The 18,299-nt window shown below is 29.9% G+C and overlaps 1 protein-coding gene across 1 annotated transcript in view; it reads left to right on the forward strand.

Moving 5' to 3' along the window:
• Positions 1-18,299, forward strand: part of LOC121128340 (peroxidasin homolog) — a 245,113-nt gene that overhangs the window by 226,161 nt on the left and 653 nt on the right. Inside the window, exon 6 of the mRNA XM_071892740.1 lies at positions 7,175-7,349. Coding sequence (XP_071748841.1) covers positions 7,175-7,349 — 175 coding nt within the window. The remainder of the gene's footprint in view (positions 1-7,174; positions 7,350-18,299) is intronic.

An 18,299-nucleotide genomic window follows, 5' to 3' on the forward strand; every position in this document is an offset into this window, starting at 1 on the left:
AAATGTTTGATGGCTCTAAATCAGTCATATGAAAAATTGAAAAGAATTATCTTGGTTGGCTAATGCCAACGAAAAGGTCGGTGAATTAGCTTGAAATATTACACATAAAGATACCTTTACTATTTGTGATGTTTTGTGGTTTGAAAAATTTGATAAAAGAATGGCATTGGGGATATTACCAAAAAGTATGGAACAACTCCTGAAAATATTTACCTATTAGCCGTCCCATTTTGAATTTATTTTGCATCGCTGAATTTGAGAGACATGCAAGTTACTGTTTGAAAGATCAATCTCTGGTCCTTCAAAGGGTTACACATAGAGAGGGAATCAGTCAAGATGATGGTTGAATCATTGCAGAACCTATATTTAAACTCTGCCGAAAGATGATTAATGTATATAGTCCTTTCTGGGGCACTAGAAGTTTACTGTATATTTTTGCCCCCCAAAAAAATATGACATTTCTACAAGGCTTCTCCTGAGAGGATAGTCCATCTTCTGTGACATTGACCGAAAACACAAAGAACTATTGAGTTCACTTTTAAACCCCTAAAGGCACTTCATTATGATGCTGGAAAGAAGACTTTTTAGCATATTCTCTGGAAGAAATAGAAGGAAAGTTGATACTAGAATTACGAAAACTAGGCAAATGATTTATGCAAAATGATGTAAGAAAGAAAATATGGATAATGCAATTAAATAGAAAAAATTGATAGTCACAAAAAAAAATGAGAAAATCATATATTAACTTTAAAGGCCAAATCGGGGCCAATATAAGCCTTCAATCAAATAAAAGTTATATGCTATACCTAAAATTCTTGAGTATCTTAGCTCATCCCATAAAATGGAATACAATGTCTTTCAATGAATCAAATATGTCTATACAAATTAGACACTATGTATATATTAAGTGAAAAACATAATTGGGATTTCTTCACTATCTTGAGTTTTGTTCTAGATTATTTTTATGTTGACGCACTAGAATATAAAAATAGACATCCACAAGTCATGGGACTTCTTGATTTTCTTTGGTACGAGCAACATTACTCTTCCAATCGAAAAAGTTAATACTTAATCCTTGCTCATTTCCACAATAGCAAATAGTTTTACTTGATTCGTTTCAGAGAGTATAACTTTCATACCCTACATTTGCTATATTTGTAAGGATAACAATGATTGATTGCATATTTATAAGTCTACCTAACAGAACAAAGAGGCTTTTTGTTAGAGGATAGTATGTAGTCGCTAATTAGGATACAAAATGTCACCAGAGTTTTGTTTATTGAAGAAACGTCTCACGAGATATTCATAACTTTTTGGTTGACATCTTATTCAAAAATTCATTAGTAACTATTTAACAGGAAATTTGATGCATTTTGTTTTCCAAATGTTGTTGTTGTGTGAATATCATTAAACCATGTAACCAAAGCGTCAATATAAGCGCTGGAGTCGGGTCTCTTCTTTGCAGAAGAAAAAAGACAGGCAAGGGATTTAGTCCATGGGCCGATCCAAAGCACTCATTTTTACAGTATCCCAATAGTGATTGAAACACTTGTACAATGGTACATATACATGTGTTTAGAAGTTTAACAATATAAATTTATTACGTGTTTAAATTTATGAATATACTTAATTATTGAATGAAAAAATACAACTCTTACTTTCCAAATCTTTTTTCCATTTTTGACATTGTATATTTTATAATTATATAGTTTTACACATATATATAATGAATAGTTTTGTATCACCATAGCTTCATATCCCTTTGTTGAATTTATTGTGCTGCAGAAATGTATAATACATTTAATACTTATAAAAGTTAGTTTAAAAGTTATATTTTCTACACAAACTATTTAGAAATACCATTTATTATAGTTGAAAAATCAGAGATTATTAAGTCTAAAGTCGGGTTACTACTTCGATCGTGCGTCTACAAACATATACGTATATATATATATATATAATCTTGTTACTTAAATAAATTACAGTCAATATCCATTCCAGTCTCATAACTGGCCCTATCAGTTCTTGGGATCGGTCCTTAAGTTTCTATCACAATATGTTTGCATTTTCTGTCCTAGCTTTCCATTTTTCTCTTCGCCGTACTTTTTTTAGGAATATACGCTAAATGAAAAAAAAATGAATTTCAAAGTTGTATTTGGTTTTGAAATACCGTTTGAAACCGTTGGTATTTCTATCATTTTATCCTATTTCAATTCTTACATATCAATATTTGTATTTATATGAATTTATAAAGTAAAAACGATCGTAAAATTTTACTTCATAAAAACCATTTTTAGTCTTCCATAATTACTCAATTTGTACCAATTTGGAATTCTTGAATGACTAAAGCTCAGATAGTACCAAATATAACATTAAAGCATAATTAATTCTATAGTTATTTGTGTATTTCCCATCTTCACAACTAACTATAGATGAGACCAAACTATTTATTACATCACGAATCCCATACAAAAGAAAATGAAATAACGTTCTAAAAACAACCTCTTAATACATTTAATAATTTGGACATAATTATCAGACAATACTGTTCTTGCGGATTTGAATTTGTATAAGATACTCTGAACTTTATTAGTAATAAAATTAATTTATTTCGGATTATAGCCATTATAAATATGTAAAACCTTTAGTATTTAATAATCTTTTAAAATTCAAATACAAAAGAAAGCCCAAACATTGGCTATATTCACACATTCAAATAAAAGATCCATCCGTTTGCCGGGAGACTAACCCGGCCATGATGCACTCATACAAAATCTGGATGAGATCAAAGTTGTTTCACACTCAAATGTACAACCCTGTATTTATCAGGACTTGTAAGACCATTTCTAGGCCTGAGGGAGTAATTGTAACAATATAATGTTGATTTATACTTAGTTGGTACAATTTCTATCTTAGTAATTAAAGGGATATTTTTTTAAAAATGAGTTGTGTCAGGGATTGGCCATTTATTATTATTTAATGCAACTCCTCATACGTAGTTGTTTCCCTAAATATTTTTGTAAGAAAGATTTTTGTTCTTCTGTACAACCCCTTATAGATTAAGCATGTGCCTTTCTTCTACAAGAATGACTCCTTTAATAACTTGTATTGTCATCTACCACTAAATTAGTTGTTGACTATAATGGTTGTTAAGTTTATGGGGGAAAAAAGTGATTTTAGTCCGGAAATTATGTTAATTAATTATTTTTTCTTTATTTTTTTACGTTGAGTTTTTGGTATGGAATTAAAAATGGTCATTTTGCGTATTTTCAGTTCATTTTGTTGAGTTTTATAGCATGGAAATTCAATGTTAAATATATATGCGTCCATATAAAACATAAATATAAGGTTTAGAGACCCTTAAAAAATGATTGCAAAATAATGCCCCAACAAATACAAATGTATAATCGTAGAGAGAAAAAATATATATTTAATAATTAATTGAAAAGGACATTGTTTTATGGTTTACTCGTTTTTTATTTTTTGCTGTTAATAATTTTTTAATGAATGATTCATGTTTGAGACGAAATTATTTAATGGAATGGTTGCTCAAGTAACTAAAGTATTTACCATTTAAAAGTAGATTCTACTAAAATTGAGAAAGCCTTCTCAGAAACAGACTGACTTTCTAATTTGTTTTTGTTATTGTCTTCTTGTTGTTGTTTTTTTCGTATGAAAAATTGATAATCATTTAAAATAAATAATTGATTTTTTTTTCTCTCTTGTCACAAACTTTTTTTTTTGTAGTTTGTCGAAAAACTTGTGAAAATTAGCCTTTAAAAACTCCATTAACTCCATTGTCAAAATATATATATTTTTAAAAGTTACTTATAGAAAATACATCAAAGACAATATTGTAGTATCAATAAATTATTGAAACAGGGAGATTCTTTGTTTGTATACAATCTTCTTATAGGTATAAAATTGATTATAAAATCAAAAAATTTATGAAAATGGAAAAAAAAAGGGATTTTTTAATTTTTTTTTAACTTCATTTGTGCACCAATTACTTTGAGCAGAGTTTTAACTATAAATGTAGGCTATGTTACTCTATAAATAATGAATAGGTTCATTATAAATATGACTTACCTTTAAAAAATGTCATATTATTGTTTATGTATAAGAAGGATTGCAGCAATTTTTAGGAAATTATTTATTTACTTTTCTATGCATATCATATTTCCGATCATGCTTCTTCAAAAGAATTTAAATCCTAACTATTCTGTCTTCTTATTCCTAAGCTGGACTTTAACTTAAAACATTTAACACATAACAAATACACTTTATTCTTCTTTTGCCTAAATATTTATCCATATAATATGTAATAAGTATGCATCAGTTGTACCCGCTAATTGTTGCAAATTGAAAATCATTGCATTGGGTTCAACAGATTTATGAATTTGATTAAGAAATAAATCAAATTATACAAAATAAAGGAAGTTAAAAATGTATACATTATAATTTACAACATTTAAAAAACCCCAAAGTGTGTATAATATTTAGTTTAAGCTCATGGCAAAATTACTTTATAATACGCTCCCAGCTTTATTGTATTAAGCAACCTTTTCTTCCAAAAGAAAAAGACAGTTACTCCATTGGTAGTTAGCCAAATACTTCAATAATACCAACTGCTAATTTTCTCTTATGTACACTCAGATTAGACTATCATTCTTAAATTATTTATCCAAATAAAAAGGAATTACATATTGTATATATTTGTTAACATTAAAGTCCTTCATTGTATTGTATTTTATACTGTATGATAATATTGCTTTGAAATATTTTATTAAATGTGTACTTGTAAATGATGCTCAAAAAAATTTCATAACAATAATAAGATGGCCAGTATAATATAAATATACGACATGGGATCAATAAAAAAATGTATTCCTGCCTTTTGGAAACGGAGTATAAGTATAGTATATTATTTTTCTGTGGTCTTAATCTATGAACAAATTTTGTCCCTTATTTTGATTTATGGGCTGTACAAAATATGATTTATACAAAACATTTTACTTCATATAAAGTTATTGCAGGTATATATTCATTTATTTTTGGTTTGTTTTTGCCATCTTTAAGAATAAAAATATACCTATTAGGCTTTAAGCGGGTAAAAAATCAGGTATCTAGGTGTACTGAAAATCTTCATAAAATAGCTTGAGATATCATCTTTCTTGTATCACAGAAATTTTCATAGGAAACGGAATAGAAAATAGGCCTAAAATCAGTTAATAGGCCACCTATTTTGTTGCAATTCTTCCCAACTTTAGAAATATTATTCAATAATTGTTGAGAAGCATTTGCAGCTTAAAAAGAGCTTATTTTAATTAAACAATCAATTTTTAGAAATCTAATTAGAGAAGCAAGCACATCGAGAACGGACGACAAAATACGCGGGTTTTTTTTTTTGTTTTAATGAGGTAACGCTGTGTAAACTAAATTTTTCTTTGAGACCAGAACACAATAGTAACAGTAATATTAATGAAAAATTGTTTATATGAACTACGCCTGGCAAAATAACGATACTTTCTTTCTAATGGTCCTAATATTTTGTGCAAAATTAATGTGTACAAAAAATATATTAAATCAAACCTGAATGGTATTAAATCAGTCTGGAGTGAATTTTAAATGTATTTAATTTATTGGTAACACTGATCCATCCATATTTTTTTTTTTACTTTTTCTATGAGATAGGTGCAGACTGAATATCTTTCGGTCAACTAAAATTCCTAATGGTCTTAAACTGAGAACTTATCAACAAATTCAATCCCTACGTAAAAATTGTCACTTTTAAGAGCTTAAAGAACTCTCCTTCCTTATCAAATCACCACCAATCCCTTAAATTATATATTTTTTAAACTCCATATTTCATCGCATTATTATTATGCCTACTTATTTATGCTAATAAATAATGCGATAGTTTATATGCTTTAAATAAATAAATGTCCTTCCTTTTATTTCTTTAACTAACTAAGATTAAGTTTATCTAAAAAGCCAAACGATTATTCCTCATATTATTATACAAATAGAAGAAAAAGAAACACATTAAAAATTAATCAACTTTGTTTCTTTTGACTTATTGTTCTCTATGTAAAAGATTTGGTGGAGATTCAATCCATGATTGGTTTTCCTTGTCCCCTCTTTAGTTATTAACCTGTGGGCAATTCCCCAGCTCGATTAATTGATTCGTTGACTCGATTAGTTGTTTGTTTTTTCTGTGTAAGTATTCCATCAATAGGTATCATCTAAACTCTAGATAAGTAATGGGGTTTTTTTTCTTCCAGCTTTATTTATTTATGGAAATAATTGTACATTCTACGTATTTACTCATGTATAAGAAAATTAAACTTGGCAATCTGAACCGTACTTTTTATATTTTAAGCTGTTATCTTAAATGTTTTAATTTTTGGGTAGATAACATTTAAGTATGAAGTAAGTACATGTTCTAAGGACTTGTGGAGGAGTTATAACTTTAAGTCCTTGATAGACTCGGAGTAGAATTGAGGATCGACATCAGAGTCATTCCTACTTATGGCCTTACCTGACACAGAGTAGGATTTATGTTTATTTCCTTCCTCTCATGGATATTTGTAAATAAAAACGATGACAGCTAATTGTCTCTTCTCCAAATTGTTAGGGCTACCATACCAATTTTCGGTTTCCTATTTTTAACTACCTACAACATTTATAATTTACAACTCTAGATATTGACGGCATCTTAGGGTACTTTTGTACAAACAGTATGTTTTTCATAATTCATACATTGGGTTATAAATCATATGACTTTTGAAAAAACCTGAAAACTAAAATGGTAACTCTGACAATTTGATTTTTTTTAAGGGAAACAGCTAATTTCTTATGATGTTTAATTAAATTAACAGCAATCAGCTGTGCGATTAAGAAAAACAAACAAAAATCCAACTCAATATCAAACAATTACATAGAAGAGTTTTCAATCCTCAATTCATGAGCACACAAACTTACACTTAATAATTGAATGCTCTTTTTTCAAAAATGACAACGGCTTTATATCTAATGTTGTCCAATTATGGCAAACTACAATGAACACCTCTTTAGTTCCACTATATTTTACTTTCTGTTTAGCATCCCACAAATAGGTATCTTATAAACCCTAAATGAGTAATGTTTTTTTTCTCTTTCTTTTCTTATCCAGACCATCGATTATTCCTCCCCCAGAGGTGGAATTGAAGTCAAGACACGGAGACATAATCATGGATATCCTTCAAGCACGCTCATTATTGAGAACGTGGGCCCTCATGACTCTGGAAAGTATACGTGTGATCCTTCCAACGCAAGGTCTGCCTCGGTCTCAGTACATGTATCCAATGGTAAGTAGCAGGATTAGTTCATATATTATAGATATGTACTTTAAGCCTTAAAAACACTAGGAGTGTTAAATATTAATGCATAACTAACTCTACAAACATTATTACTCACCCTTTTAACCCCTTGAACATCTATGTTAACCCGCAGTTGGTGATCTTGGTAAAAAATAAACCAAAAAAAAAAAAAGAACTAAATGATAAACAGTTATTATAATTGATTTATAAATTATAATAATAATTACTTCATTTAAATTATGTGTCATTTTTTTAGGCATCCCATCCCTTTTGCACCCGTAAATATCAATTAAGTTCTATAAATATAAGATATTGAGAAAAGATACCCCCTTATTTGAAACCAATCTTAACCATATAAGTTTGGGGGTTCAACAAAATATGATTGTTATAATGAATGAAATCTGTATGAATGAAAATTAGGGATATTGAGAACTTTGCGATAGAAAAGGAAAAAAAGATTTACCATTACGGCAGTCAACACCTTTAAAAGAGTTGATGAAATTAAATTGGTGGAATAAATTTGAATGTTTTGTATGGTGGTAGATTCTTATCCTGAGCCTAACCCTGAAGATGCTGAAAGGAAATTTTAAAACTACAGATCGGCTTGGAGAACATCAAATTTCAAATATGAATTGACCGGAGACCCTTCTAATATTCTTCAAATTATACACCTGGACGAGTGTCTAGTTAACTTAAAGTTTGCCGGTGTTTGCCAACAATGCTAAAAATTCTTCCAGTTTGGACACTCTCGCATGAATTAAATTAGAAAACATCTACACATTTTAGAATACAGATCTGTGCTTTTGTATAAGGTCAAAAATTATGAAAAGGATTCGATTAAATAAAATGACAGTTTCAATAATCTTGAGAACAAGAGATTAAAATAAACTTCAAACAATGATATTAACAATGCAGTCTGGAGTTGGATAGGTAATCTATATGCTTTTGATCTTGACACGATGAAGAAGATTAGCTTTGCGATATATTTGATATATTTTATAATTTTTTTCTTGAACAGATTTCATCTTTATAGATATTTTCAATTTGATTAAGACGTTTTCGTCTAATTTTGGCTCTTTTTTTTTTTTTTGTTCCTGCTCCAAGACAAACATTTTTTACTAACTTAAGCATCTTTTTTACGCAAAAAAAAAATCGTCACTATTCGTTACTTCAGATGAGGTAGTTTCAATTATTGAAAATGATCCTATTATTAACCTCAGGATCGTCAATGAATGTAGGTTTGTGCTTCCAAGATAATTTATATGTTGGTACTTATGAATTAGATTTTTCAATTTGATTAAGACGTTTTCGTCTAATTTTGGCTCTTTTTTTTTTTTGTTCCTGCTCCAAGACAAACATTTTTTACTAACTTAAGCATCTTTTTTACGCAAAAAAAAAATCGTCACTATTCGTTACTTCAGATCAGGTAGTTTCAATTATTGAAAATGATCCTATTATTAACCTCAGGATCGTCAATGAATGTAGGTTTGTGCTTCCAAGATAATTTATATGTAAACATAAATTATTAGATTTACTTATATAGAATTAGATTTCATATATACAATCAAGCCTCGTTGGTCTAATATCCAAGTGTCTATTAATTTGTAATGCTTGAGTCCATCTTTATGAAGCCCCTTCAAAAGAACCAGATCGATCCTTGAATATACAAGTCTCATTTGAATTTCAATAGAAAAGAATGTATGAGAAAATAGACTGTGAAAATTTTACTCTGTGCATAAGAGTAAAATGTCGAGTGCTGATTTTGCAAGAAATTGAGACGTGAATTGGACAAAGAGTGTGTGATCGGTTATGATGACAACAACCAATGAAACTCATATACCCATTGACGAAATTTAGTCAGCTATCAAGAATACTAAACTGAACAAGGCACTTGGTCAATCTGGGCTTACGAATTTTATGAAAAGTTTGCAAAAAAATAGTAAACCCTGCCTCAAAAAACTCCAACCCCTGCAAACAAGTGAAGTAAGTACTTTATAATAGAAAACTAAAAATCTTAAAGCAGCATTTTTGTGATCCCCTTGCACCAACCTGTGGCGGCTCCAGGTAGTTCTAGCCTCTGAGCTTAATAAAATAATTATTTTTAACGAAGGGATTGAATAATAACAGGTCTCTTATGCCCTTAGATGTTCTGGGATACACGATCACTACACTGAAGGGATCAGCGTGTTTTCCCTGACCAAAAGGTTCGGGTAACCCGTTAAACCCTTTCGTGTTAGGGATGGGGGGGATGTACTCTTAATGAATATAAACTCGCATCATATAAATTTACTAAATAAAAAAAGAAGTAAATATTTTAAAGTTCTGAATAAGAAAGTACCACCATTCGTGGTCATACTTTTAGAAAAATAGGTATTTGGGCACCAAGAACAAATGTTCCATTGGGTCAAATAAAAAAAGATTAAGTGAAAGTGAGTTATTGAATCGGATTAGTCCCCGATTAATAAAGGAAAGTTTTTTAGTAGTACTAAATAGAAAACTAAACTCAAGTGTCAGAAATAGCTCTTAAATTAAGGAATAATGTCCGACTGACTCGTGTTCAACGGCTGTTCACACGAAACCTTTCTCCAATTCCGACCTCCAGAGGGCCTCTCTGGAGTATTTGCTACTAGCACCCAAGATCTGCACCAGAGGCGGATTCAATCAAGTTTACACTCGGAACCTTCGGCGCCACTTCTGCTATCTACTTACTCCTTGAAACATTATCGAAAATTTAATTTCAGTTTTTTAAGGGTTGGGTATGAGTGAAGTGCTTTAGCGCCATCCATTTTGTTACACACTCCTTGGCAGATTCCGACTTCCATGGGCACCCTCCAAAAAGTTTGAAAATGCTATAGGATATTTTCCCTACGTTACTTCAAAAAGCAAAATTGTTTTAATTCCCAAAAAATGGCAAATATCTAAGCTATCTTAAGAATTTATGTCCTCTTACGATGCAAAATTCCATCAATAAAATTTATTTATATATCTTCGCAAATGGAATTAAAAAGTGTAAAATACAATCACACATTCTTTGCAATATGGTTTTTTAGAGAAAAAAAAATATGAATGACGTTCCCTTTACAATGTAGACTTTCTTAGAATCGGACGCCAATACTTCAGTTATGGCCATCGATTTCACTAAGGCTACGTTATAGCATCAACATAAAAGACGTACTCTATGATTACATGTGATGACATGATTTGCATGGTTGGTATTATCTTATCAAAATCACAAACAATAATTCAGTATGGGAATAGCCTCAAATGTTTTGATACTAAGAGGAGTTTGTCAAGGTGATCCTGTGTCATCGTTACTTTTTATCATATATATATTAATGAGCTACTGCATAATTTTCATAATGAATCTCTAATCAAAGGTTTCAACTTGAATCAGTTCCAACGGAAGAGCTTGTGCTACAACAAATTTTTTAACAATGTTCTATTCCAGAACAGCTTTTCAAACTTTTAAATCGATTAAAAAGACTTTGGATGTGTTAACTGTATTTTCCACAAAAACAGGTCTAGCAATAAATTCTGAAAAAACAGAGTTGATAAGTCCCTGTCACAGCTTAATTGACTATATAATCGCTCAAGAACGTAAGAATTTTTGGCTCTTGGATTGGAGCCAGCAGCATGGAAATGAATCTGGAGGATATTTATAAGAATGAAGAAGAAAATCAACTTTTTCTCTTCTGTAAGTTTGAACATGTCTGATAAGATCTGGGCTTGGAATATGTATATAAACCAAAGGCAGTCCATCTATTTTGTGAAAGTCTTTTTGAAATGTTAACATTTTTGAAAATGTCAAATTTGGAAAGCATATTTTTCGAAGTTTAAAAGAAAAAAAAATATCTCCGAAAATAGAAGCTATAACTATTTAGATTATACAGGCCTAGGTATTCTCAATTTTTTGTATTTTGGGAAGTCTATAAATAGAATCTGGATTCGTAAACTTTGGTACAGGGAACATTTCTGGCAGGAATATCTTAATCATACTTAATGGGGTTTTTATAGATAACTTCAGTATGGTCTCTCAAAAATATTATCAATACTGTCAAGATTTTCAGCTCGTATAAAAAGTTTTTGTGACAGATCTAGAAGCATTCTGGAGAAACGTGGACTTTCATTGAAGTGGGAGATGTCAATACGGGAAACTTAAATAAAATCAACATAACATATGCCCATATGCTCCGATATTACAGGGATGCCATACCCTCTAAGTCCTTGATTAATTAAATTTCCTCTAAACGACTATCTTCGATCTTAGGCTCTTATGTGAATCTCCACAAACCTGAGAGATTTTCAGATTGAAAGCTTCATCAATTTCAATGGCCGTCCTAAGGAACTGTTCAAAGAATACTTCTCTTCTGCTCTTTCCAAAAAAAATAGACGAAATATATCCCAACAAAGGCCAGCAGATTGTATAAATAAAAAATCCTCCCCCCTCCCTTATTTTAAATAATAATAATAATAGCATCCTGGGGACGCCCCTGATAATATGTGATTGTTAGAAAATAGAGGGTCAAGAGTAGTAATTTCCTGGAGCAAGCATTTGTTATTATATTATTTTATAATGTAATGTTAATCATGTCCTTTGATCAGTTGTCACAAATGTTATAAAACACTAAATATATACCTCTCATATTTCTTATTTCCTCAAAGTTACATGTTATATCAGCAAATAATGTAAAAGTTTATTTCTTCTAACATTCTATTAACTAATAAATGTCACATTTAACCATTCAAGCAAATAAAGACACAAGGATTAAATAAGAATATTTGTAAATGATACAGACATAGCAGCATTCGATATCTATCATTAAAGATACCCTTGTTCTTTTTCTCTTTTTTTTCTTTTTGAATGAGCATCAACTCATTAGGAAAATATGTATGCAAATAATATAAAGCATTTGCCTAAGTAATGAACCAAAATGAAAATTTTTGAAATGACGTTTTGAATGTTAAAAAATGCATGGGAGAGAATTTGATCTTCATGAGCATTTATAGGATAAGTAATTTTTAGACCGCTTCATTTCATCATAAAAGTAGAAAAAAGTTTTTTTATTTTTTTAGGCGTATTTTTTCAAATAACTTTTTTTGAGGAGTTTTTTTTTCTTTTTTAGTTAATCAAAAAATGTATTTCCAAAAAATATATTTTTTTTTCCTTTGTCAAAAAGGGATAAATGTTCGGATTAGAGTTCCTTGAAGACTTATAGTTTTTAGTAAGTTCCAAACTTTTCAGACATTTTTTTGGCTTGACAAGTTAATATTTTACATAAATTAACAATCTATTATAAAATAAAATAAAATATTTTTATCCCAAAGTTAATGTTTTTCGTAGGTTCAAACTAATTCTTCCGCTGGTGATTTTTCCTTGTAGAAATGTTCACCGCCTTTTTATGTTTTTATATTATCGGGTCAAACTTTATCTTGATCAGATTAATTATATAGTTAGGAGAAGAAGAAAAAAAGGAAATAATTTCAAAATGATTGACTTATCATTAGTCTATTAACTATTGATTAAGGAATTTTGTAGTCTTCTTTGATTTTGAACCATATACAATCAGTCAATCCATCATTTTTGGGATTTCAAATATTATTCAAAATTCAAGAGTTGCTTACAATACCATGTGATATTGATATAAATTTACAATTACGACAAATATTATAGTTTCATAATTGTACAAAGTTCATATGAGTCAACCAAGAGGAATTTCTCATCAGAAAATACGTTTTTCACTACAACAGGCTACGTGATTGGAGCTTGTGCTCCTTTAGATAGTAATAAACTACTTGATTATTCCTTTTTGCATTATTGTTATTCAAGCTATCTAATTAATTTGATCGAGATACAGCATTGAAGTTAAAACCAATAATGGATTTTTACAGAAATTAAAAAAACTTCATCATGAAATGGCCACGATTGATTGGCAAAAAACACTCCCCCTGACCCCAAAAAAAAGTAGGGCCCACTAATACGCGTAAACAATTAAACCCTGCTAATAGAAACAGAGTAGAACATGCATCCTATTTTCAATTCGAAACCAGGCTCCAAATACTGCCATAAATTTGTGAAGTATATCATAAATTGATACCAATCATATTAAAAATAGTTTGAGTGAGATAAGTTAGTAAGGGAGGCCTAAAATGTATTGTTATTAAAAATTTTTTAGGTTTTTAATAATTAGAGTTACTCAAATTTTAAAATGATGAAATATTTATTCCTATCAAAATAAGAAGGTGTTGTAGATTTTTAGTTTATAAGAGAAGTTAAATCAATAATACGCGAACATTTGAAAAGATAACAATGAGATCTTTTTGTGGCTCTTAAAATTTCCTCCAATAACAGAAATTAGCTTATATTACGCTAATTACATCCTTTCCAATAACTGGGGGGCCGTTATTTAACTATATATTAATACAGATATTCACATCTTAGTAAGACTGAATAAAACTATATCATAACCACATTTAGGAAACTAAATCAAGTCGTTGTTTTTTTTTCAATCTAAACCTCGACTTTTAAAAGGGAAGGGAAAATTTGAAGGAAAAAATGTATATTGTTATGGATATAATTGTAAATTCAAAGTATTTACTCATATCTAAAAAAGAAACTGAACTTTTTATTTTCTAAAGCTGGTGCCTTAAATATTTTATACTTGACGAGAGAATATTAAAGTATAAAGTAACCAAATATGCGTGTGCTCATGAAAGTGTTATTTTCCAACACTCAGTAGGATTTTTCGGGGATTTATAAATGCAAATCTCTATTGGACTAAGAGTAGAATTGAGGATCGAATTCCAGCATATATTTCCTTGTTATACCGAATGGTCAATTAAAATCTGAAATCTTTGAATTTTCAACTTGAGTAAGATATAATTTATTTATTAACAATGGAATTTCGACAAAATTAATTCTACAAATAGATGTATATCTAAGTTCAATAATGATGACTTCCAGGTGGTGGAATAAGGCCTGGTACCTGCACTGGATATAGTCCTCTTTCATGGCGTCCCAGTACAGACTGATAGTGGCTTTTAAAGGCCTTGGTGTTTGCATGACAAACATTTGGATGCCGGCATTCACACAAAAGATGTTGTAGAAGGTATTGATATTAGGCTGTAGGGGGAGGGGGGGGTGCAAGAGTGTCAAAATTAGAGTTCAAATAAACTCCAGAGTCAAAGACTCCTGCAAAAAATTCTTGAAAAGAAAGAGAGGGGTTTCTTTCCTTGTTGGGGTCTAATTTTGCCTCTCCACCCTTACAAGGTTCTTTCCATCTACTTTTTTATAGCTCTCAGAACAGTCTGGTATGAAACCTCGAGATATCTTGCATGGGCCCTCTTAAACTTGAGGAGATTGGCCTGAGCTGTTTTATTTAGCTCCTTCGGATCTAGTTTGGTCTTCCTCCTCTGCAACTTTTCGGACTTGCTGACGGCATAGATGATGGTCCTAGAGACCCCCAAATCGTAGGAGTGTTCAATGGAAATTCGCCGATCACGTTCAAGTGTCATTTTCTCGACTTGTACGTAAGCAAAGGAAGCTCAGATTTTTTTTTTTTTTTGTAAATAATTGCTTTAATATATCGAAATCTGAATTAAGTTCAATCCCTCAACATTAATTAATTATTGAATTATTAGTTGTTCAGATTTTAATGGACCATACGATACAAGGATATGGATTAGTGTTGATTTCCTTCTTTCCACGACTACATGAAGGTGATCTAATAAAGCGCTATGACAGCTAGCTGCTCTCTTCCCAAATATTTTCAATTGACAGGATTATCATTGCAATTTTTGGTTTCCTTTTTTTTTACATGTCAAAAATAATTAGTATTTACAACTTAGATATGAACGGTATCTTAGGGTACTTTTGGGGCAAGCCAAGAAGCATGTCTATCAATTTTTTTTTTTTTTTTTTTTTTTTTGAAAGAGAGAGAGTAAAGCAACTTAGCTGTCATGATGTTTCATTAAATTAACTGAAAGCAGATGTTAGAATAAGGAAATAAGCAAAAGTATAACTCCGTATCAAAAAAGCACATTAAAAAGAATTACTCCTCAATTCTACGATCAGTTTAAAAAAGACGTATGTACACGTTTAACACCCTAATAAATCCTCAGTGTTAATTAACGTCATTCTTGAGCACACACACACGTGGTTACACTTTATACCTAGATGTTCTCTCCTTAATAATAAAGGAATAATGATCATAGCTTCATAAAAAAAAACACTATTTAGGTTGCTTACAGCAAGTAAACCATCACAATAAAAAGTGTTCAGGATTTACAATTCTATGCGTACTCTTTCGAATTAACAATACATGTAGTTGGCTTTTTTGAATGATTGTTCAACAGATTATAATACCAACATAGGTGTGTTACATATTTTCATGTTAGTTAAATAACTCTGTAATTGGACCATATCAGTTAAATGCCATTCTTTCAATTTCCATCTATGAACAAGCAATATTTGTGGTCAATAAACCCCCTGATTTTGAGAAAAGTAAATTTATAAGAGTTTGGAATTCATCATTCCTTGGTAAAATTGATTCATAGAATTACATCATATACGTCGTACTATATAAAAATCCACAATTATGTTGTTACCATTGAAATTTTACGAATTAAACTTGGTTCAGTTTATAAATACAAAAACTTTTTTTTGGTACATGCGCATGTAGCTAACTATAAGTGATTTTGCATTTTTATATGAAACTGAGTAAATATAAATGATTATAATCACTCATATATTACTTTTTTTTTTTTTTTTTTTTTTTTTTTTTTTTTTTTTTTGCATTCCTTGGTCAAATAAATAACTATATTTAAGGATGATTTTAGTAATCTTCAAAATGCATCGAATCATTTCATATTGCATATTGTTCTCATTTGTCTTAGAGCAAATAATGGTATATATTCATTTCCTTTTAATCACTTAACTAAGTATGATGAACTTATCAGAAAATCAAATGCAAACACAATAATAACAAAATTGTGCTTACATAAAAACACCATGTGTTATATCAATATTTCTTTTCTTTTTTTAATTTATTAATCTTTATGACATTTTTATGAATTATGTCTAAAATAATAAATAGATTATTGGATTAAAGGTTTTTAAACAAAAGTATATATATTTTTTGTCATTAAAAAAGAAACAAGAAAAAAAAGATTTTTTTAATGTATCGATAATCAATCATATATAGCTAAAGTTTGTTTTCATTTCTATACACTTGAAAATTAAGTCAAATAATCAAGGCCTGGAAGTTAACCATTAATTGCATTTTGTTTCATTTATTATGTATTGCAAAAATTATCGATACTTTATGAAATCATCATTAATAATGATAGACATTGACAAATATGTTATTTCTTATAAACTTACATATTTTATTGTAAACTTGTTATTTTTAATGAAATATGTCTAAATAATTTGTTTGGTAATAAGAATTACTTTTACTTTTTTTTTCAAAAAAAGTCTAAAAATCTAAAGTTTAACAATCTTTATTTTTAGTAGACTTAATGAGTTTTACAAAGTATTATCTATATTTAACGATTAAAACCAAGGTTCATACGGTTCTTTTGATAAATAGACAGGGTCGGGAAACAAAAAGTAGACTGCTAATTAATGTTAATTTTATCATTCATATACAAGGGGGGTCTGAAAAGTGTCCGATCTAACATTTTTTTCCGAATTTTTTTTTTTTTTAATTTTCAACATAGTCTCCTTGTAACTTTATACACTCTTTCAAGTGATGCGACCATTTTTGCAGCCCATCCAAATAATACTCGACGTTTTTCTCTCAAAATAAATTGTTCCCGAACGTGATTGCCTAGATAAGAACAGCTTTCATTTACAAGTCCTAACATCTTCACTTTGAGGTTGGAAACTTTTCAGACTCTCTTGTAGGAAGGTATGGTGATTATTTTATGACATTCTGGTTCAGCCATCGGTTGCGCATAAACAAAATATAATTATTAATATGTGGTTATGAGTGAGCAAACAGCCAAAAGGTCTCAGATCTCCTAGATCCTGAAGAAGAGATGGCAAGGATTCTGGATGTTCTAAAGTGTTCGAGGGTCTGGTTTTCAAGGTGGCCAGGATGAAGAATAATGGAGAAGATATCAACAAGAAATCTGGAAGTAGAAGGCACAATTAAGTGAGGGATCCAGAGTTATTCACCTGATTGGAGAAGAAGATCGAAGAGGACCCCAACACATCGTTGAATCGTCCCACCGATGACTTACCCATGGATGATATGACCATCAGGAAGGCCGTAAAGGGATACTCTTGATTGTTCTCATTGAGAAAAAAGGGATTGTATTTAAGTATTTCTAAAGGAACCTCTTGAGTTCACATTTTGTTGATCAACCCTGTATATGTGTGCACATAAAAATTAAATTCAGATCCTGCTTTCAAATTGATTTATTTGAACCAAAATTAGTAAATTGAGAGAAAGGGAAAAAATAAAAGTGGAAAGGAAGGTCATAAATATTGTATAGTTTGGTCATAAAAAGAATACAAAGAAAATCCTAGACCCTATAAATAAAACAAATGATAATGAATAAAATTGCATTAAAATATGAAGGAAGTTTGTATAATAAGAAATAGCCAAAAGTTTTCAGTTTAAGTATCAAATCAAATACTTACAAGACACTCCCCCTATGCAAAATTATAAATTTCCATTATATAAATATATAAGCATCATATGAACAAACTAATCAAAAACTAAAAGAATTACTTTTTACCACAAAATATAGTATTTTTAATGATTTAATATCATAATATAAAAATATATATATGAGTGGAATTTACCACACTTTACGGGGAGTCAGAATAATTCCAAACACTTCGTTATGCGAAATCTACTGTATTTGAAATTCTGTTATGGGGAACCTCCTGTATATTAAGATTGATTTTTACATAGTGAAAGATACAAGATG

The sequence above is a fragment of the Lepeophtheirus salmonis genome, chromosome 13, assembly GCF_016086655.4.
Source record: "Lepeophtheirus salmonis chromosome 13, UVic_Lsal_1.4, whole genome shotgun sequence".
NCBI lineage: Eukaryota > Metazoa > Arthropoda > Copepoda > Siphonostomatoida > Caligidae > Lepeophtheirus > Lepeophtheirus salmonis.